Source organism: Eptesicus fuscus, chromosome 7 (assembly GCF_027574615.1).
Source record: "Eptesicus fuscus isolate TK198812 chromosome 7, DD_ASM_mEF_20220401, whole genome shotgun sequence".
Lineage (NCBI taxonomy): Eukaryota > Metazoa > Chordata > Mammalia > Chiroptera > Vespertilionidae > Eptesicus > Eptesicus fuscus.
The window spans coordinates 104963816-104986116 of record NC_072479.1 but is presented as its reverse complement, the minus strand read 5'-3'; the positions used below and the strand labels follow the sequence as shown (position 1 = coordinate 104986116).

Below are 22301 nucleotides of genomic sequence, written 5' to 3'. Positions count from 1 at the left end.
AGAGCTGTGGCTGCCCCGTGTCCCTCCCAGGGTGAAGGAGAGACGAGTGCACAGGGTCGGGCAGGGTCACCAGCCACATGGACAGGCAGCAGGTTGGAAGGGTGGTCGGGAGCGAGTCCCAGCACAGACCAGGCACTGGCTCCGCTGTCAGAGAGGAAGGGTGGAAGGCAGGTGGGATGGCTCGCTGCCCTAGGAGAACCCGCCCATAGATCCTCCTGATTGTGGTTGTAGCTAAAGTGTCCAGCTGTTGATCCTTGTTTTGTTTTTTACTGTTTTTCAAAATTCTTTGTAAATTCAATCTATATAATAAAGAGGTAATATGCAAATTGACCCTCACGCCTTCACAAGATGGCTGCCTACGACCAGACCGGCAGCGGGGTTAGTGAGGGACGAACAAATGACTGAACAGCAGGCTGCGTGGGGCGACCAGGCCGGGGCGGGGGGGGCAGTTGGGGGCAACCAGGCAGGCAGGCAGGTGAGCGATTAGAAGCCAGCAGTCCAGGATTGTGAGAGGGATGTCCGATCCTGGGCCTAAACCGGCAGTCGGACATCCCCCAAGGGGTCCCGGATTGGAGAGGGTGCAGGCTGGGCTGCACCAGCGGGCTGAGGGGACAACCCCCCCCCCCGTGCATGAATTTCGTGCACCACACCTCTAGTTTTAAAATAATAACACCATTTTGAACAAGTGATTGGGAGCTATGCGAGGTTCTGAGGAGAGGCATGCCATGGAAAGGGAGTGGCCGCACACTTGGGCTGGAAAGGGTGAGGTTGGCCGTGGGAGGCATGGCGGTCTTCCCAGTGCTTCCGCCAAGCTGTACCCCCTTTTCCACAAAGCTCCCTGCTGCCCACACTCGGCCCGCCCAAGGGTATTTTTTCATGGATTTTTAGAGAGAGTGGAAGGAAGAGAAGAAGAGGGATGAGAGAGAGAGAGAAACATTGAAGTGAGAGAGATACATCGGTTGGTTGCCTTTCGCACGGTGCCAGGGATCAAACCTGCAACCCAGGTGTGTGCCTTTGACTGGGAATTGAACCTGTGCACAGGCCAACGCACTAACCACTGAGCCACCGGCCAGGGCTGTCTGCTGCTTTCTTAAATGTGTATTCTCTGTTAGTACAAAATCATTTCTCAGCCCTGTTGTGGCTGCATGAGCCACCCAGGGCCTGTTAACAGGGACTGCAGAGGGGGGCGGGGAACAGGACGGCAGGAAGCACAGGCCTGGGGGGTGCTGGGGGCCTCACGCCCAGGAACTCCCGGTGGGACTGTGCATGCGGGCGGTGCTGGTGGGACGGAGAGAGTGGGTCCCTGGGCAGCACCCTGGCCGGTGGAAAGGCCTAGGTGTTACATTCAGCCGTTTGAAGGTGGAAGGAAATGCTGGACGCCCAAAGGTTCCGAATTCCCGACACCCTCCCCGAGGCTGGGAATGAATGCTAGAGTGTCACTTGGCCTGGCTGGAGTCAGGAGTGAGGGGCTGGCCTGAGGCCCCGTGCCAGCCGGGGCGGTGGGCGGCTCCTGGGCCCTCCTGGGCCCTCCTGGGCTCCGTGCAGTTTCTCCCAGGCAGTGGGTCGCCCTGCCCGCCCCACCAGCGGGCCCTGGGAAGTAATTGCAGGCAGCTGAGCCTGGTTTGTTTCTGAGGCTGCTCGTTAAGAAGCCGTCAGAGCACTTCCCTTCCTTTCTCAGAGCTTCTTGCTTTGGTTCCAGGATGTGTTTGTTTGCTTTTCCTCCCCTCTCTCCAGTCCTCCGCTCTGTCCCCATCAAAAGAAATCTGTACCAGTGTCAGCGCCTCCCACGCGTGCCCCCAGGTCTCACTCACAGCTGTGCTGTCCCCCAGGGCGGGGCGTGAAAGCCCAGCTCCCATCCTGCCTCTCACTGTCCCGTTGGTGATGAGGGCAGGCTGCCCCAGCCCAGCACTCTCCTGAGGCCCGGAGGAGAGCGCCCCCACTGGAGAGATGGAAGGAGGGGCTGGACTTGCTGTAAGTGTCATTGGAGAGGTCCCTGCTGTCTCCAGACCCGTCCCTCTTCACCTGCCTCCTGAAGCACTGCCCAGGGAAACTGGCTCTCCTTCAGCGGGAGCCTGGTCCTGGTCCTGGTCCTGGTCCCGGGACGGGCGCTGACCACGCGGGAGGAGGCCGTGGGCTGTGCGGACACACCGAGAGCCCCTGTGTGGTTCATGGGGCACCGCAGCGCCCAGGGTGGCGGTGTTTGAAGGCCCCTGCTCCTCCCCCTCCTGGCCGCTCCCCACACTTCCCCTGGGTGGGGCTGTGGTCACCCCACAATGGGGCTCACCCCGGGCAAGGCGAGGCAGCAAATCAGTGAGCACAGCTCTTCTCTGACCAGCCCTCACTGGCCCCTGACGGGCCATGGCCTCGCCACCCAAGACCCACCTGCGCTCGCTCCCGGCTCTCATCTAAGTTGCCTTCCTGCTTGGATCCTGGAGCTCCAGGGCTCATGGGCAGCCCCTCCCGGCCCACTCCGCTCATCCCTCATGGCATAGGCCAGCGGTCGGCAAACTCACTAGTCAACAGAGCCAAATATCAACAGGACAACGATTGAAATTTCTTCTGAGAGCCAAATTTTTTAAACTTAAACTTCTTCTAACGCCACTTCTTCAAAATAGACTCGCCCAGGCCGTGGTATTTTGTGGAAGAGCCACACTCAAGGGGCCAAAGAGCCGCATGTGGCTCGCGAGCCGTAGTTTGCCGACCACTGGGATAGGCCAAGAGCAGGGCCTGGAGGCCACAGCCGCGCCCCCGCCATATTTTGTAGTTCTGTCAGTCACTCGGTCCGTAAACATGGGTGTGTGCCCCCTGCACTGTGTAAGCCCTGGCTGCAGTGACACGCAGCTCTGTGTTTCTGGGAGGCCCCGGGGGGGGGGGGGGGAAAGTGCCGGCCGGCGGCAGGGCGATGTGATGGAGCGGCTGTCCGCTGCTTTAGGTTGCTGGTCGGGGGAGCGTCCCTGAGGAGGTGGCTGAGCTCAGGGCTGAGTGCGGGGAGCCATGCCAAGATCAGGGAAGAACATTCCAGTCGGAGGAACAGAGGTGCAAGGACCCCGAGATGGGAACCAGCCCGCTGTGGTCAGAGGACAGCGGGGACAGGCCGGTGTGCTGGGTCGGGAGCGGAAGGAGGCTGGAGGGGGGTGTAGCGGAGCATCCCCGGGGGCTCGTGGGCAGGAGGGGAGTGAGGAAGCCGTAGAGGCCCTCGGCGGGGCTAGCACAGCTGGCTGACACTGGAGGTCACTGCAGGGTGCGCGATGAGGGGGCAGAGGGAGGCCCGTGGGGAGGTCACCAGTGATCCCGGCAGAAAGGAGGGGCTCGGGCCCAGCCGTCCCAGGGGTGGAGGTGAGGTGTCATCCTCCTCGGGTTTGTGCAGGTGGAGCTGCTGGACCACCTGCTGAGGGAGTGGGTGTGGGAGTGGGGAAGGGAGGTGTCAGGGATGGCCACCAAGCGTTTTGGCTGAAGCGACTGTGGGTTGTGCCGCCATTGGCTGAGGGTGGAGGGGGGACCAGACTTGGCTTTGTTCTGTGTGGACCAGGTTAGGTCTGTCCTGCCGGTTGAACGTCCCGGTGCGGGTGCCAGGCAGCCACTGCTGTGGAGTGTGGCGCAGCTCGGCAGGCGGCCTGGAGGTTTGCGCATCATTGGTGGCGGATGAAGCCATGGCGGAGCGGTATCTCCCGGGGCCTCGCCAGCCTGGCCCCCACAGGTGTCCGAGCTGCTGGGGCAGAGTGCTGCCTGCGGCCGCTGTAAAGGACTTAGGGCCGCAGAGTGAGAGAAAGGGTTCCGGCCAGCCACACACCTGGTCCAGTCTACTATCGGGGCTGTACCCGGATCCTTACAGCTCAACAGTAACAAGACGAAGATCCCAGTCTGAAAATGGGCAAAGGATTTGAATAGACATTTCTCCAGAGAACATGTATGAGTGGACCACGAGCACATGAAAAGATGCTCAACATCGTTAGTTGGAGAAATGCAGATCAAAACCATATGAGATACACTTCACACCCACTGGGATGGCTATAATCTCGTTAAAACACAAACAATGGAAAATAGTGAGTGTCAGGGAGGATGTGGAGAAATTGGAAACTCTTCTCTTGCTGGTGGGACAGTACATGGTGTGCAGCCACTGTGGGAGCAGTTGGACAGTCCCCCCAAAGTTAACCCTAGAATTACCCTGTGACCCAACAGTGTCACTCCTGGGTGTATACCCAAGAGATCTGAAACATGGCCCAGGAACACGGGAGCAGCGGTCACAGCAGCACTGTCGTAACAGCTGGAGTGGGAGCAACCCAGCTGGTGCGTGGATAGCCTGGCCTATCGCACATGGGAACCATATTCAGGCGTGAAAACGGATGACGCACTGTCACGTGCTCCAGCACGGATGGACCTGGAAAACATGACGCCACCTGAGAGAAATCAGACAGAACAGGCCCCGTACTGTATGGCTCCGTATTTTATATGAAATGTCCAAAATAGGCAAATAGGTAGAAAGTAGACTTGGTTGCCAGGGGCCGGGGGAGGGGAGAATTGGGACTGACACTGGGTTCAGGGCTTCCTTTGAGGGTGATGGAATGTTCTGGAATTAGATGACGGTGCAGACCGCAGGCTGCGTGAGGCTGAGCGTCCCCTGTGGATGCGGCTGGTTGTCACTCTGCCCCCAGAGTGCGCGCTGGACTCCCTGAGGCACTGCGGCCGCCTGGTTAGCAGTTGTAACACTTACCGTGGTGTGTGTGCCAGGCACTGCGCCAGGTGCTTTACTCCGCTCTTTTCTTTACTTCTCAAAACAGCCTCAGCCCAGCCAGTGTGGCTCAGTGGTTGAGCATCGGCCCGTGAACCAAGAGGTCACCAGTTCAATTCCCAGTCAGGGCACATGCCCAGGTTGTGGGTTCAATTGCCAGTGGGGGGCATGCAGGAGGCAGCTGATCAGTGTCTCTCTCATCAATGTTTCTATCTCTCTCCCTCTCCCTTCTTCTCTCTCTAAAACTGACAAAAACATTTTTGAAAAACACAATTTCAGGTTGCTATTATCCCTGTTTTATAGAGAAGGAGACCAAAGCCCAAAATGGGTAAGTGAGCTGCTCAGGGTCACACAGCAAGTACTCACTGAGGCCTGTACCCCAGCTGCTGTGACTTGAGGGGTAGGTGGCTGTCACAGGGAGACCTCGTGTGGATCACTGTAAGGAGGAGCTCGGCAGCCAACTCCCAGTCCTTAGAGATGTTCAATGCTGCTCAGCCATCGCTGGGGACCTACGGCAGCAGCTGAGATTGAAGGTGGCCTGGATGAGGGATGGGGTGACCAGACCCTGGGGCCAGCAGACTTCCACAGAGCGCTGCTCCCCAGGGGCTCCTTGGGTGTGGATGTGAGTGGGGGCTTGCTGTTTGTGGAAAGCCGGCCCACCATTCATGTACCTCATCCCAGTCTTGGGCTTGGACTCAGGCCCAGCCCAAGGGGCTGCATCAGATCGGGCTACCGAGGAACCCCTGTGTCTTCTACACACAGCGACCTGCTGGGGAGTCAGGAGCCCCGAGAAGGCCCAGCTGATGACCAGACCAGGAAGTAGACAGGTCCCGGGAGACCCAGCCATACCTCTGACAGCTCAGGGCGTGTCCCGGATCTGCAGGACCCAGGCCCCGAAGCTCTGAGACCCATGTGCATTTTACCCCAAATCTCATCCATCTGGTTCTCATTTATTTACACTTAAGTCATCAAATGCAATTTTGCAAGAACCGCTCAATAGCCAAGAGGCTTTCTGCCCAAGCCTCCCTCTGAAAGGAGCCGGGCAGGGCCGGGCCTCAGCCCCAGGGACCAGGAGGCAGCTCTCGGGGTTGGAGGTTGAGTTGGGGTCCTGGGATGGCCCGGAGCCTCCGCCTCTGCCCCTGGGCCCACCGTGGGAGCTGGGATGCCAGAGCCAGGCACAGAGCCTGACACACAGTAGACTCCTGGTAGCCAGGAAAACATGGGTGGGTCCAGGCAGAACACAGTCTCTGTTTCCCATCGTGAAAGGTCCGTGGGAAACAAAGCAGCCGACGCTGGATGCAGCAGTAACTTTCAGTTCTTATTAATAACTCCGACCTGGGTTCTTGGCCCGAAGTGGGACCAACAGCCAGCTATTAATAAAAACAGACCCAGCACCGTGGGCCAGAACGCAGCCTCCCGGGCAAACCACAGCCACCGCCGAGGCCTTTCGGAAGCACAGCAGCCTGCAGCCCGTTGGGTCGGCGCTGGAGACCCTGCTTGCTGGGAACCAGCCAGCCCTGACACAGCCCTGCAGTGGCCCGCGGGGCCGGGGCGGCCAGTTTCTGTGAGGGGTGGGCACACTGAGCGGAGAGGGTGGGAGTCCCAGCTGAGGGCTGCGTGCCCACCCCAGCATCAGACCTGTGCTCACACAGGGCACTGCAGGGGGTGGTGGGGAACCCTGGCCCCAGAGTCATCACCGTGGCGACTGGGATTGGGAGGGAGAGGCCTCGGCCCCAGCCAGGGAGTGGAGGTGAGACGGGGGGCACTGCGTGAGGAAACATCAGTAGCCTTGTGGCTGCTTGGATATGGGAGGGTCAGGGGGAGGGGCTTCGCAGACAGCTGGTCCTCAGGCCTGGGTGGGAGCAGAGCAGAGCTGGAGCCAGGTCCCCCTTTTGTCCTCCTGGGCGCCCTAGTCTGTCTCCCTCCCACCTCCCCTCCCTCCCACCTCCCGTCCTCCCTGGCTGGGCTGAATGAAGGCGTGCTCACTGTGCCCAGGCCCTGGGCCTCAGGCTGGGCAGCAGCCCGCAGGAGCATAGCCGTCTCCTTTCATCGCAGACCAAACCAGAATGATCTGTTTCTGAGGGTGTCTCCCAGCTCCACCAGCCGAGGGCCCCGAGTCAGGAGCCAGCCACAGTTCAGCTTTCTGCCTTCCCAGCACCTTTGTCTGCACCCCCCACCACCACCACCACCACCACCACCACTGGCCATCAGTCCTGCTGGCACAGAGATGCATTTGTGGGTCCAAGGAGGGAGCACATTTACCCAGGGAGGCTGTGGGCAGGGGGTGACCTGGCTGGTCCAGACAGCCAGGCAGAGCCCCACGTAGGTCCCTTACAGAGCAGGGGTCTTTGGCGGGGGGGGCTTGCTCCTCACTACGACCTTCAGTTCTTTTGTTGCCAGCTAAGAGGGTTTCCTGAGAGGAGCCTCCTAGAGTCTGCCAGAACCCATGGGGCCTCTGCTTTGTAGATAGCCCTGTGCCAAGGCGCTCTGTGCCTCCTGGGAGCACTCCGCTCTGGCCGTAGTAAAGATAAGGGACCTTGAGCTGCCAGCGAGGCTCGGAGCAGAGCGCTTCCTCACCCCAGCTGAGCCCGCCCAGGGACCGTGGCTCCGGGATGAGGCAGGCTTGCTCTGTGCACACAGTGGGCAAGCTGTGGAGAGCCTCGGCTGACGCCTCGGAGTCCCCAGCAGGAGCCGGGACCGGGCTGTGCTCCAGGGCCCTGGCCGTGCGTGGTAGTGAGCTCCCTGTCCCTGCTGTGTGCAACATGTGCGATTCAGTTTCTCCTGCTGACCTCTGAGCACCCACTCCGCCTGACCCCTCTGTGGGGTGCGGAATAGAAAGGAGACTCCGGTCTGGCCTCAGCCGAGGGCCTGTGCTCGGGAGCTGGATAGGGTCCGAGTCCCGCCTTCCCTCTGAGCAGCTGTGTGAGTCCAGCCCCCGGAGCCCCGGTGCCCTCCTCTGTGCAGGGGCTCCCCGGCAGCGCAGCCTCCTCCCCCGCTCCCTCCCCCCCCGGGTTGCTGCGAGGGTCCGGTGATTGATGTTGGTGAGGCCCATTCCTGACCCGTACGAACCTCGGGGAATGCTGGCTTCTGTTGTTTTTCACAGGATGACCAGGACGCGGTGCCTGGTTAGAACTGTTCATGGCGGGGCAGACCGCCAGAAGCAGACGCCACCAGGGTGTTGGGGGGAGGTGCCCCCAGCAAAGGCCACACGGGCCCTGGGCCTTTAGGGAGCCACCAGTAAGGCTTCGTTGAGTAGAAAAGGGTTCCAGAATAATGCCTCCCGTCCTTCCCCGCTCCCCACCGTGGGCTCCTCAGCACGAGCCCCCTCTGCCCCTGGAGCTGTGCAATGTGGCTTATGGCGTTCAGAGCCCGCCCCTCCGCACGCTGACCTTGGAGCTTGCTGAGGAGTGATGACCGCCTGCCTCGCGGTCAGCCACAACGGGGCGGCTCTCGGTGGGGAGGTGGTGGGTTTGCCGGTGCCCGAGGGGCCCAGCTGACACTCAGTGCAGGCCACTCTGCGGACCTCTTACCTGATTGCAGGAGTAACACATGCCTGTGTTTAAAGAACCACGTGTAAAGCTCCATGCCAAAGGGGTGTGCATGAGCGAGTGTGTGTGTGTGTGTGTGGTGCACGCACGCGTGCTGGGGGATGGGGTATTGGCTAGACACAGCCAGTAGCTCATGTTGCCATTGTGGTTTCATATATTTGCCTATTAAAATGACAATACAGACATGGCACATTGAGGTTTAAGAAGCCCTTCTTTCATTAAACAAACTGCCAGCGGAGGGAGTTACGGCTCTGGTAATTGAAACCTGCTGTGCTGTTCAGGACCAGAACTCCATAAAGACTCGCCAGCCGGCGGCCCCCTTTGTGCCAGCGGCCCTGCTCGGAACTGAGTGCCGCCCGAGGTCTGGCTCTCGGGGAGCGGGAAAGGCCGCCTGGCAGCCTCCGCCCGGTCTCGGCAGCCAGAGGTCAGGGCCTTTTCAAAACCTCCCCGTTCTCTGGGCTTGTGAAATCAATTTGTGAGGCCAAAAGCCTGGGCATCGGGGAAAGCGGGGGGAGGAGGGGACAGGGGATAGCAGGCTGCCCTGTCCTCCAGCCCCTTCCTAGCTGCAGGGTCTTGTGCTGCTGGCTGCAAACCGGAGGTGTGCTTGAAGAGGGACAGTGGGATTTGGCTGGCAAGGCTGGGTTGGGGGTGGACAGTGTAGGCTGCACTGTCGTGGGGGGAGGGGCAGCAGTGGTCTCGGTGAGAGCCCAGATTCGGGAGTCAGACCACCAGGTTTGAACCCTGCCTCTGTGGAACCTTAGGTGGCTTTGCCTCTCTGTACCTCAGTTCCCTGACCTCTTAAATGGGGTCCACCTGGATCTGACTGACGGGGTTGCTGGGAGGCTCAGAGGAGTTAGTGTAGGTAAGGCGCCGGCACACCGGAGAGTCAGGGTCAGCTGAGCGACAGCCAGGGTAGCTGCCTCCCTCTGGAGTCACTCCGTGGGACATGGTGTAGCGCAGTGGTCGGCAAACTCATTAGTCACAGAGCCAAATATCAACAGCACAACGATTGAAATTTCTTTGGAGAGCCAAATGTTTTAAACTTAAACTTCTTCTAACGCCACTTCTTCAACATAGACTCGCCCAGGCCGTGGTGTTTTGTGGAAGAGCCACACTCAAGGGGCCAAAGAGCCGCATGTGGCTCGCGAGCCGCAGTTTGCTGACCATGGGTGTAGCGTGTCTGTGGAGTACCGCCATGGGGTGGATACCGCCGTGGGGTAGAGTCCTGCTGTGTGTAGCTCGGGGAGCCCCCCGGCCCATGCAGTCTGGGGGAGCTGTTGCACCCGCCCTTCCAGCTCCTCTCCCCTCTCTTCCTCTCCTGCAGATGTGGACGAGTGTCAGGACAACAACGGTGGCTGCCAGCAGATCTGCGTCAACGCCCTGGGCAGCTACGAGTGTCAGTGCCACAGCGGCTTCTTCCTCAGTGACAACCAGCACACCTGCATCCACCGCTCCAACGGTGAGTCGCCGCGCTGCCCGCACGCCCCCCCACGGCAGCCGGCAGCCAGGGCGTGGGCCCCGGCGCGGGGTCAGGCCGCGGTTCGTTGTCGCTGTGCTCTGGTGCTGGTTCTGCCTGGCCGCTGCCCGCTCACCAGGCCTGTTGGTGTTTCTGGTGTTTTTATTTGGAGACCAGGTGGGGCCACACACGGGTACATGTGACCAGGGGACTGGCTGTGGCCAGGAAGAGCAAGGCCCATTCTCCTGGTCCCCTTCCCCAGGGGGGCTTGAGGCCTGAACTGGCTGAGGGACCTTCTCTCAGTCTCTGTGAGTCTGGCACCATCCAGGACTAGGGGCTGTGTTTCACCGGGTCACCAGCCCGGGGGCAGTCTTCCTGGTCAGGAGCCTGCTGTCCCCTGGAGGCCAGGTGGATGGCCAGCCGGCTGGGGCCAGACAAAGGGACCCGGAAGACTCCTGGCCAGCCTGACCGCAGAGGTAGCCTGGGGACAGCCCGGGCTGGGACAGGGCCTGGCCCCTGCTGATCCCAGCAGGTGAAGGTCATTGGTGGTGGCCAGAGTTTGGGCCCAAAGCAGCAGGGCTGAAGGCGGGACAGGCTGGCTAGAAGCCAGAACCTGCGTGCTCGGAGCAGAGGGGCTTGCAGACCGAGGGAGCAGCATTTGCAAAGGCAGAGGCCTGTGTGCTGAAGATGAAGCAAGGTCCGGGCCTCTGCAGGCTGGGCTGCAGGGAGCGGGTTGTGGGAGGGGCGGGGGCAGGGGCAGGAGCCGGCCCTCCTGGGCCTGGCCGTTCTGAGTGGCCAGGGAGTGGATGTGCAAGGAGGACAGGCCAGCCCCACGATGGGCCTGGAGGAGCCCGGCGCGCCTCCCATGAAGCTGAGCCTCAGCTTCCTCCCCCACAGAACGGGGATGTGTGTTGGTCCGGGGGGGTCTTTGGGGGTGGACTGAGGTCCTTGGTGCCAAGGCCCAGCGACGCTGAAGCTGACAGAGGCTCCGACGTGACACTCGGGGGCCCTGGGCAGGATTTTTATTTGAAAGCGGTTCTTCAGAAAGAAAAAAAAACAAAAACAGCTAAAGAGTACACAACCCAGGGTAATTAATCAGCGCTACTTCCCGGGGCTCCTTAGGACCCTTAGTGTTTGTTTAGGCGGTTTCCTCAAGGACAGCACGGACCGATAATCCCCAGCAAGGCCGTGTCCCCAGCGGGACAGAGAGGCCCGGCCGCGCGGGTTCTTGGCCGCTGCTCCCGCCGCCTGGTCCAGATTCCCCCGGCAGCCCACGCGGGCGGCTCAGTTTGCCCCTCATAAGACCTCCCAGCTGTGGGGCTCTGAGGTCAAGCTGCCCCAGATGAGGACCCTGGGCCCAAATCAAGTTTTATAAGAAACAGATTTATGGAGGAGAGAGTGAGTGGTGGTGGGAGGGGAGTCCTGCTTTCATCAGGGAGGGGTTTATAGGGCGACAGCTCTGAGCAGGCTGTAAAGTTCCCGAGGCCGGGCGGCCTGAGCCCCTTCCTCAGCGAGGTTGTGGGGGCTGATCCTTTGAAGAATGGCTTTCCCACGGCAGGACCCCGGGTGTAAGCACCCAGCACCGTGTGCGAGGGCTGTCACACAGCAGACCTCGGCGTCAGCCAGAGAGGTGGGGAGGACGCATGATGAGGTGGCTGCTGCGGGGTCCTGCGCAGACTCTGAGCCGAGCCCGCACAGCAGCGTGGCAAGGTGGAGAGATTATGACTTGACGACAGGTGAGGAGGCCAAAGACTGTCACGTGAGGGAGCTGCCCCAGGTCACACGGTAGGAAACTGGCAGTAGGATTCCAGGCAGGTCACTAGCTGTGATGCGACGAGGATGGTAAGGAAAGAAACGGGGTGGAGAAATAGACAGAAGCAGGCAGGTGGTAAAGGCCTCTGAGGAAGCCACACGTGAGCTGAAACCCAGTGGCTGGCACCAGTGGCCACAGGAAGAACGGGGGAGCTTGCCAGGCAGGGCGTGTGCAAAGGCCCTGAGGCGGGCATGGCCCAGGCTGGTGTGACGAGCAGAACGGAGGGTGGGATGGTGGAGCACAGAGAGCCACAGAGCAAGGTGCCCAGGGTGAGGGGAGCTGGGCGGGGCTAGGCCCTGCGAGGCTGCTGGACTGAGGCCGGGGAAGCAGAGGTGGGGAACGATGCTGAGGGGAGAGGGGGGGACTCCTAGGGGAACTCGGACCCTTCAGGGACTGGGCCGCTAATTGTGCAGTGGAGCCTCAAGCCACGTGCCTCGCCCACCCAAAGGCCTGGGTGGCCAGGTCCAGATCTTCATGGAAGCCAGGGATGGCGATTTAACCGGAATACAGATGTGGGGGCTCAGCCCCAGCATACATTACCCAGCACGGGGATTAAAGAAATCCCTTCCCTCGTTAGGATCTTTGTGTGAATCTCCTAATTGTTACTAGTAAATCTGAGCAATGAATCCATCTACAAAACAGCAGACGTCCTGGATACCTCAGGAAGGACTGGTGGTAGCATTTCTGGGGTTCCCACAGGCTGCATGGAACGTCCAAAGAGACAGGTCAAGTGCACGGGATGTGGGCTGACGGCTCGTTAATCCCGGGGGTGGAGATGGGCCGGGTGACTGGACTCATTGCCTCTCTCCTGAGCCTCCGTCTGTCGTGACCATTCCTGTAGCTGTTGTGATTGTGTCTCCGCCACAGTAATGATCGCTAGCGCTCAGAATCAGGGCGGCCTGGGTGCTAAGCCCCAGCTTGCTTTGCACCTAAGCGGCTTCTGATCCCCATGGCTCCTGGGAGGGCTGATGGGTCCAGAGCTGTTTGGCAGTTCAGATTCCTCGTCCTCTGACTCTTCCTAATGCCCGTCAGCTCTTCAGAGCCTCCCCTAAGCAAGAGGAGAAGCACGCAGGCTGGTTTTGATTAGAGGTGGCTGGATGCATGCGAGAGGTCAGGCAGGGTCAGCCAAGGCCCCTGGCTGAGCAATCGGCCACAGGGCTCGGCCCTTCTGAGTGGTCCACTTCCCAGGCGCCAGCACAAACCCTGGCCCAGAGCATGCGGCTCTGGCCAGGCTGGGGCTGGGAGCTTTAGGTTCTCGGCTGTTCTCCATCTCCACTGGCCAAGTGGCCTCTGCGTCACTCCTGCCTCTTTGGGACTCCTGGTGTGTAAATTGGGACCAGCAAGTCCCCCTCCGCCTCCCCCCCCCCCCCCCCCCCCCCCCCCCGCCCCCAAGGGTGAGAGATCTTTTCGGGGAAATGCCTGAAGCGGTCAGGCCAGTGGCCGCCTGAGGGTAGTGACTCACGTACGTAGCTTCTCCAGAACTCAGGCTCCATAGAGGGCCCTTCCTCTGTCCCGGCGCTGGGTCGGGGGCGGGGGGACCCGGAGCTCTTGGCATCGGTGGCTCGTCTCCCTCTGCCCAGGGCTCCCAGGCACCAGTTCTGGCCCATCACAGCCCACACTTGCCTCCTGCTCAGCCCCTGACACAGCAAGCAATGCAGCCCCTCTCCGGTCCACAGCCGGGCGGCCAGGCCAGGCCAGTCCCAGGCTCCACTGCCCCTCATTGTGGTCATATGACGGGCGTCTCTGGTCCCACAGTGGACAAACCACCCAGGAGTCAGCACCTTCAAGCTGTCTCCCTCTCACATGCTGCTCTTTTCTCTTAAACTTCTGTCATGTCCATGCACTCTGTGTGGCGTGGCGTGGCGTGGCGTGGCGCTGGGTGGTCAGCATGGGTCCTGAGCAGCAGTGCTGAAGGGTTAGTCAGCAGCCTATTTAGGTCAGAGGGAGCCGGTTCTGCCTGGGGGCTGTGAAGAGGGGGCCAAGAAGCCCTGCAAGCAGGTGGCCTCTTAGGTGGCCAGCTGAGCGTGGCCTGGAACTCTGTGGCGCCTGGGTGGCTGGTGCTGTGGGAGGAGAGGGGGAGATGCCGGCTAATCCACGGGCCAGACCTTGGTTGAAAGTAATGGACTGAAGACAGCTGACCTTGGAAGGCAAGTTGGGGGAGGGCTCTGAACAGAGAGGCAGAGCCCGCAGGCAGCAGTGCAGTGACACCACGGCCACAGCACACACCCTGGCCCTTGGGGCTGAGCCCACTGCTCAAAGCACACCCCATCTTGGGTCTGGCTGGGGGAGCTCCTTGGCAAAGGCCACTGGGGAGTTTTCGGACCCCTGGGGTGGATCAGAGCAGAGAGCCAGTGGGTCCCAGGATGTTGCCTCTCTGCCCTGTCTCTGCCCTTGTCCTGGGCCCCTCCCCCACGCTCCTCCAGCCTGGACCTTGACCTTCCTCTGGACTTTGTCTTCCCTCCGGCTGCTCCTGCTCCCACTTGCCCTTGGCCTGCAGGCAGACAGGACACCACCCTGGCCTCCCCCACCTTAGCCAGCAGATGCCCCCAGAGGCCACCCCCACTCTGCTCAGCTCGCAGCGTCTTTACACTCCTGACCTCCTGGATGTCCGCAGCTACCTTGGGAAATATTTCCGGTGAGCTGTCATCCCCTCGCAGGAAGGAAAACCTAGCGGGGCCACCCTGAGGGGCAGTATCCAGCATGGGGGACCGGTGTCTGATGACACAGCCAGTTCTGCTCCACCCACCGCCAGACTCGAATGAACCAGCCTGTAGACAGACCCACGGACCCTCCCGAACTGCCCCAGACACGTGACTTAGGATCCTGCCAGTACGCCTGGCGAGTGGGCGCCCCCACATGGCCCCTCCAGGGCCAGGGACATCCCCTGCCTGTGCCAGGGCTTTCCATCATCAGCTGTGGGTGTCTGTGGCTGGAAACTTTGTGTTTTCAGTGGGGTGAGCCGGCGTGGCCGTGCCCCAACCTCAGGGCCGCCCTCCAGCTGCTCCTCAGGGTGGGCCGGCCAGGCTGGAGGTGAGGGTCTCGGTGTGCAGGTCCCCCTGGCCCCTGCCTGCCGCCGACCAGGTGGGCGGGAGAATAAACAGCTCACCCACTGAGCGGGAAGATTCATGTGCTGCGGGAGAGGCCTGTCCGGGACCTGCGCGGCCGGAACGGCCCTCGCGGCGGGCACAATAAATCCAGCCCGTTATGTTTTACGAGCCTCCCACCCCATAAACAACTCCTTCGGCTGTTGGCGAGCCAGCCTCACGCCCTTCTCCTGGCCTGGCCTCCAGACAGCCAGGCCCGAAAGCCCTGCGGGGACCCCAGGCCTCACTCACGGGTTAGTCGTGGGGCTTCCCGCACGCTGCAGACCCTCGGGCCCCCCAGCGTGTGGAGTACAGGGCAGAGGGCGAGCCCCAGGCCAAGAGGTAGTTGACCCTGGCCCCGGCTCTCTGCTCGGCCACAAGTCCTAGGGCCTCAGTTGCTTACCTGTCTAATGGGACAAACATTAGTACTCAATACAGAACTGTTGATGAGGATTGAAATGAGATGAGATGCACACACGGTGTCCCCTGGTGACTGTTAGCTGTCACTGGGCATCACCATGTGCCACCCACTGTGCCCAGAGTGTGACACAAGTCACCAGATCCTGAGACAACCGTGCACATAGCTGTTACCCCTGCTCTGCAGGAGGCTAAGAAGCAAAGAGACTTGTCCCCTCGAGGCACACGCCTCACCCTGCCACTGAGCCTCCCTGTCCCATCCCATCTCCAGACGACAGCCGAGCCACTCTGTGGACATGCTGGCCCTGACACCCACTCAGGACCTTCCACGGCTCCTCCCCACGCTGTGCACATACATGGTGGCGCAGCCACAACGCACCGTCTGCCTGGAGCACTGCCTTCCCCGCCTTCCCCAGCACCCCTGCCTCTGTTCTCCTGTGACCCGGGAGCCCTGTTTCTGTGCCGTTCCCTCTGCCTCAGGGCCGTTCCCAGCCCCCCACTTCCCGACGACTCCTCACCCTTCCGACCCAGCGCCCTGCGGCCCCTCTGTGCAGCCCTCTCTCCCTCGGGCAGGCAGCGCGTGGTTCCGAGGGACTCGCCCTCCTGTGGGGACGGGTGTGCCAGCTCCTGCGATGGGCGCACGTGTGTCTCGGGGCTGGCACGGGGCGGAGCGGAGGAGGCTGCCGAATGGAAGCAAGCAGGGCCCTGGGCTCCTCGCAGCGCCCGGAGGACGATCCGAGGCTGCGTGCAGCCTGAGGTCAGCTGAGGCCTCACCAGCAGTGGCGCCCACATGTGTCCCAAGTTCAGAGACTGCCCGGCTCACGATCCCTGCCTCTGCGTGCGCTGCTCCCTCTTCCGGACACCTCCCCCCCTGCGGACTCTGTTCCCAGGCCTCCCAGTGCTGACCGTGTGTTTGCCTGGTGAGGGGCCAGCCGCAGTCTGCCCGGTGGGAAGATATGGTCGGAGTCCTATACATTCCCAGGCCGGGCTGTGCCTGCCCTCGATGCGCGCTCTGGGGGAGGGAACGGTTCTCAGCGTTTATTGATGCCTGCGTGTCCCCCTTTCATCCTCCAAGGCCCCGGGAAGTCACAGTGGCCGCCCCTTTGTGCCTCGGAGGGAAGGCGGCGCAGGGCGGCAGCAGGAACAGCCAGTTTGGGGTGGAGCCCGGAGCATTGGTGCTCTTGTCCTCAGCACCGGATGGGCGACGGAGGAGAGGCACCAGCCTGGGGCGGGGAACTGCTCGTGTCCTTAGAGACTCGCCCGCTTGCGGCCCCGAGTTCTTATTGCCGCCTCCTCCTGGTCCCCAGGGCCGTCTGTGGGAACGCTCTCGAGGCCCCCACGTTGGGCCCTCCATCTAGTCACCTGTGGGAGGGAGAAACAGACTTGTCCCTGGTCACGGGCAGGCCAACTGCCCCCCCCCCCCGGCTTCATTTAGGGTCCCCGTGGAGGGACAGATAGGGTTGCCAGACAAAATGCAGGACACCCATTGAAGCTTGGATTTCAGATAATAAATACTCTTTCAGTATAAGCATGACCAAGGCACCATTCGGGACATATTTATACTCAGGAAGTACCTGTTGTTGACCTGAAACCCAGCTTCACCCTGGCTGCCTGTGTTTTTATTGCTGGATCTGCAGCCCTAGCCGAGAGAAGGAGTGAAAACTCAGAGGCCAGCGCGTCTGGCGGCCTCTGTGTCCCAGCCACCTGGGCCTCCAGGCCTGGACGTGCTCCTGGTGCCGCCTAGTGACCAGCCTGGGAAGTTCAGGGCGGAGGGCGGGGAGGTTAGCGCTGGGAGGGGGTGGAGGAGTTGGAGGGGCGTGGGCCCAGGGTGAGGTGAGGCTCTGTCGGGACCCGCACACAGAGGAGGCCAGTGCAGAGCGAGGGGACTGGGCACCAGCTGTGTCGTGAGGTGGCTGTCGGAGGGCCCTGAGCTGGAGCCATCGCCTCTTTACAACCCTTTAATGATCTTCCTCCTCCTCTTCTGGGGAGGAGACTGAGCAGGTTCCAAGGCCACACACGTTACACGGCCGGATGGTGGCACCTTCCATGCTGTCTCCACACTCGCCTGCACAGACTGCGTGTGGTCTCAGCTGCCGGGCAGGCACCCTCCCTGCTCATGGAGGCAGCTTGCCGGGGCTCCCGGGGCCAGGGCTAGGCAAGGCACCAGGGTGGGAGCCACGTGTCCATCCCTGTTTCCCGAGAAGGCAGGCAGCCCACCCCCTCTGCTGTCATCTGGACGTCAGGGGCCAGCCACATCTCAGCTCTCCCTACGTCCGTCTGTCGTGCACCGTGCCTGTCCACCCAGTGGTGCACTTTCGGACTTGGTCGCATCTGAGAATGCACCACCGGCAGCAGGAGGAGCAGAGCAGAGGCCCCTTCGGGGCCAGGAGGCAGCAGAGTGCGCACTGGGCCTGCTGTTGGAGTGGCTGGGGGTTGCGGGGAGACCTCTCTGAGCCTCAGTATCATCACCTGCCAGGGACCTGCTGATGCCACCTGGCACTCAGTCGTGGAGATGGGCAATTCGGGATGTTTGCAGAGAGCCTGGCAGGGGTCCTGGCGCTGAAGAGCTCTGGGTAAGAGGAAGCCCACAGTCCCAGTCGCTCCCATTTCCCAGGTGGGGCTGCCGCTGGGGATGCAGCTGGGATGGGCGGGGCTCATGGTCGGCTGGGGGTGTCGTCTGGGGCAACCAGCTGCTGGCACCCCAGCCAGGCCTGGAATTTCCCGGAGGATATAACTTGGGGCACAGGGTGGGAACAGAGACCTGTTTCTGCTCAAGCCCAGGCACCCTAACGCGAGGCCGGCGGAGCACCGTCCAGGTGCAGATGCTGCTGGAGGGCAGTAGGGGGCGGCGGGTGGCAAGGGCCTGGGCCTGGGCCTGGGCCTGGGCCTGCAGACAGACGCTCCCTGCAGCCTGCTCGCCTGGAAGCCCAGGCTGGGCTCCTAATCCGGCCTAGGGACCTGCCGGAAGGGTGGAAACAAGGAGGGCCTCCTAGAAGAGGTGACACCCAAACAGAATATCGAGTAACTAGTAGGAAGCGGACATTCGAAGGAGGGGAGTGTCCCAGGCATAAGGAAATAGGTTCCCGAAGGCCCTCGGTGAGGGGAGGGCAGGCTGAGCAGGCCGCAGGAGCGCGTCCCTGCTGCCAGGGCCACGGCGGGCGTGGGGACAGGAGGACCTGAGCGCCACACTGAGAACTTCCAACCCCACACGGTGCGCCCTGGGTGGGGCAGGGCACACGGAAGGCTGCTTCGCAGTGGAGAGACCGTCTGTTTATATTCTAGCAAGTTCCCTCTGCAGCTGGAGAAGGGCAGGCCTTCGAGTCAGAGGAGCAGGGGTCTGATTTGGTTCTACCCCATCCTGCTCAGGGGACCGGGGCACCTCGCTGAGGCGCTCTGCGCTGCTCTGTACAGCGAGGAGAAAGCTGCCTCGCTTGCAGGGTGGTCGGGAGATCTGTTCTCTGTGCCAGGCCTGGGCTGGGCTGGGTGCTCCAGCCCTCAGCCAGCTTGGGTGGGGGTCCTGGGGACACAGACAGGTCACCCTCTGGCTCAGGGAGGGCCGGGCAAGGAACTAGGTACTTCAGAGAAGCTGGCGTTGGAGATGGGCTTGGGGAGACTGAATGTGGAAGTGTGGACGGAGCCAGGAGGGCCAGGGCCTGGGTCATTCCAGGGCTCCCATCACCGCGGGAAGTCCACGCAGAGAAGGGCAGCGGGGCTTCCCTGCCCCTCCCCCGGCACGAATGCCCCATCGCCTCCTTGGGGGCACAGGTCCCACCCGCTGTCCCACTCCGAGTCCCTGGCGACGTTGCCCAGCCTTTCCTCACCTGACTCTCCTCTCCTCACCTGCAGAGTGGGGGTAAAGCACCTACTGTGCAGAGTGCTCCTGGGGCGTAAGGAGATGCACAGTGCTCAGCCTGCAGCCCAGAGCCACCCCATCTGCCTTCCTCAGGCCCCCCAGATCCGCCCCGCACCGCCCCGCACCGCCCCACACCTCAGGTTTTTTTTTTGTGTTTTTTTTTATATATATATTTTATTGATTTTTTACAGAGAGAAAGAGAGAGGGATAGAGAGTTAGAAACATCGATGAGAGAGAAACATCGATCAGCTGCCTCTTGCACACCTCCTACTGGGGAAGTGCCCGCAACCAAGGTACATGCCCCTGACCGGAATCGAACCTGGGACCCTTGAGTCCGCAGGCCGACGCTCTATCCACTGAGCCAAACCGGTTTCGGCAACACACCTCAGTTTTGACCTCTCTCTGGCTCAGCGTTTTCATCTGCTACAGCGCGCAGCACAGCGTGGCACGCAGGCGGCTCTGGGAGAAGGCGGTGTCCTCGTCACCTCCCACCAGTCCCGTCCCCGCGCTGTCCCTGCGCCTCTCCCCAGGCAGGACCTCCGCGCTCTCCTCACTGCCCTCCGCAGCACGCGGGAGTGTGCGTTTGCCCTGCGTAGCCTGGGCAGCTTGCGGACTGGGCCATTGCTGCCGCCCCCAAGGCCACAGCCTCTCTCTGGGCTGCGGACCTTGTTGATGAGGTGGGAGTTGGGGAGGCGGGGGCAGAGCAAGGTCATTGTTCTTTCCTCCCTGCTCTGCTGTTGCCACTTGCCTTCCCTTCCCGGGCGTAAAGGACATGGATACAGAAAGTGATGTTATTGATGAAGTCGCCATAGCAACGACCCTTGGGAGGCACACATTCCAGCTTTGTTATCCTGGGGCAGTGAGAGAGCGGCTCCTCCGTGCAGACTGGGCTCCCCCCGCGGCCCTGCTCAGACGCATCTGTGAACTTTGCTTTGCAGAACGCCACGTACATCTGGTTAGGGGCCGGCAGAGCCCGCCGCCATTGAACTCTGCACATTCTGGTGGGGTGTCATGATGGAGGCCTTGGGGACAGATCGGCCCCGATGGGGAAGGGCAGCCAGGCCTGTCCCAGGGCCCCCAGGAGGAAGCACTGGGCACTCGGGAGAGGAGGCGCTGCCCGGGCCATGGCTGTGCCTCGCACACGTGTGGCCCTGGCACATCTCCCCCCTCATCCAGCCTCCCCGGGCTTGTTTGTGACATGGGCCCGGCAGTACCACTCCACAGGCTTTGGTGAGGGTGGGGTTACACGGAAGTACAGGCAGAGCCCACATGCCCGTATCACATCTGGAACCCTCACAGGAAGGGGCTCCGAAATGTGTCCTAAATCCAGCCTCCTCGGTGCCCATCCCCTCCAGCTCCTTCCTCTCAAGGTGATACCCCAGCCTCCACCTGCCTCTGCCTGCAGTCTGCCTGCTTCCCCACGGCGTCCAGAGATCTGGCCCGATTTACCATTTTTCCGGCTCCCCCTGCCAAGGAGGAGTCCCTCCAGTCCTCACCTGCACCCTGAGCAGCCCCCTGGCCAGAGAAAGGGGTGCACATGCGTGAGCGCCTGAGGCAGGTCCTGTGGCCCCACGTTTTCAGGTGGAAGTTAAAGCTCAGAGAGGTGACGTGATTGCCTGGGTCGTGCAGCAGCTGGCAGAGTCTGCATTGGAAGCTGGCGGTGTCGCGGCTGAGCATCTGTCTCCTGGCTCCCCGCCCCATCCTGGGCACCAGCGAGACACTCGGTCCGAGTTTGCAGGACATAATTGGATTTGGATGGGTTGGATCCAATTAGATTTGACCTGGCAGGCAGCCCGGCCAGGCTGGCACTGGGCCGCTGAAGACCGGATTTCTGGGAAGGACTCTGGCCCGGGGCGGCTCACATGACCATCTCCTCAGGAAGCAGGTGCCTCCAGAAGCGCTCAGGCCCATGGCAAGTCCCCCGAGGGGGCGGAAGCTGAGCAATTCTAAAGCTGGACTCTGTATAGTGTCCCAAGTCTGGGCCAGTGAGCTCCCCAGGGCCAGGTTTATGTTGTGAAGATTGGGGGGGCGGGGTGAGAGCTTGTAAGCTGTGGCCCTCCGCTGGGCCTGGAAGTTCAGCCTCCCCTTCTGCACACATGGAGGAGGCCTGCACTTAAACAGGGGCCCTGGGCCCCCGGCTCAGGGAGGACAGCCCAGCTTGGTGGGCATCAGTCTCCTGTGCCGCCCTGGGATGCCCTGCAGGGTTAACCTGGGGTGGCCCAGGGAGCATCGCCCAGAGCAGGAAGGTGTGCGGAGCTGGTGGGGTTGAGGCAGGACAGGGTCTTGTGTCTGGAGAAGGCAGGGAGTGGGGGGGGGGCACTTTGGGGACGGTCGCAGGCCGAGAAGTACATGTGGGAAGTGGCGGGTGTCACTCAGGGAGAAGCTAAAACACCAGCTTGTACATGTGTGGGCTCCCCCTGACCCACTGATGATGGTCAGGGAGGCTGCCCCACGCCACCACCCACTAACCAAACCTCGCGGGGCCGAGTCTCGGAGACCTGCGAGGTCCTGGGTGTCTGCGGGGCCCAGGGAGCCCTGTCCTGAAAGCCTCTTGGAGGCGGGGCTGCCTGGCCTGACGGGGCCCCCTGAGGGGCTGCCCTTTCCCTGGCTCCCAGGAGCAGGCGCGGCCTCAGGGCCCTGTGGTGCCTGGTGCCTGCCCCATCCGGCACCTTCCTGTCGGGGAGGCAGAGGGCATCACTCCCGCTTTACGGACGAGGCTGTAAGAAGTGAAGCCGTTTTCTCTAAGACGTGTGAGCAGTGAGGAGGCCAGGCCACAGTCACATCACCTGGCTTTACCGGGCTTCTTTCCCAGGAAAGCCACGTGCCACGCTGGCTCATACCAGCTGCAGAGCCACGTCCATCCCCCTGCCGTCTCCCTGGAGCGGGTTGGAGCATTTACACCACAGAAATTGGCAAATGCTGCCAACCAGCCCCACCCCGGCCTCTCCCTGCCCTGTGAGTGGCTCGGAGTTTATCAGCACCCACCCTGCAGGCCACGCGTGCCTGCTGTTTCAAAATTCCATGAGTCCCGTGTGGACTCAGCATCCTGTGCGGAGTCTGGCCTAAAGGCGCTTTGCTGCGTTGGTACAACAATTCGATTTGAATAAGGAGAAAAATCAAGGTGACGGCACAATAAGAGGCGTGAAACCAGAGGGCAGCATGTGGAGCAAAATGCAGGCTTTGTTCATTTCCACTTTGGGTTTTATTTAGGTTCAGAATTTTTAAATCTTCATTGTAGCTGCCGGGGTGTCTGTGTTCTTAAATAAATGCTGATTCTCGGTCATCCACGTGCGTGGGCCAAGGGACAGGGTCAGGATCGGGCTGGTCCGCACCTCGGACAGGACACCAGCAGGCCACCTGGGAGGGGAGGCCGGTGTGGCCCGCCGGCGGCTCCTTCCCGCC

At 61.6% G+C, this 22301-nt stretch overlaps 1 protein-coding gene across 2 annotated transcripts in view; it reads left to right on the top strand.

Moving 5' to 3' along the window:
• The window catches only part of SCUBE1 (signal peptide, CUB domain and EGF like domain containing 1), a 99259-nt gene that overhangs the window by 33072 nt on the left and 43886 nt on the right, over nucleotides 1–22301 (top strand). For both annotated transcript variants that reach the window (XM_054719617.1, XM_054719616.1), the window contains exon 4: nucleotides 9602–9736. In XM_054719617.1, the coding sequence (XP_054575592.1) occupies nucleotides 9602–9736 (135 nt within the window). The remainder of the gene's footprint in view (nucleotides 1–9601; nucleotides 9737–22301) is intronic.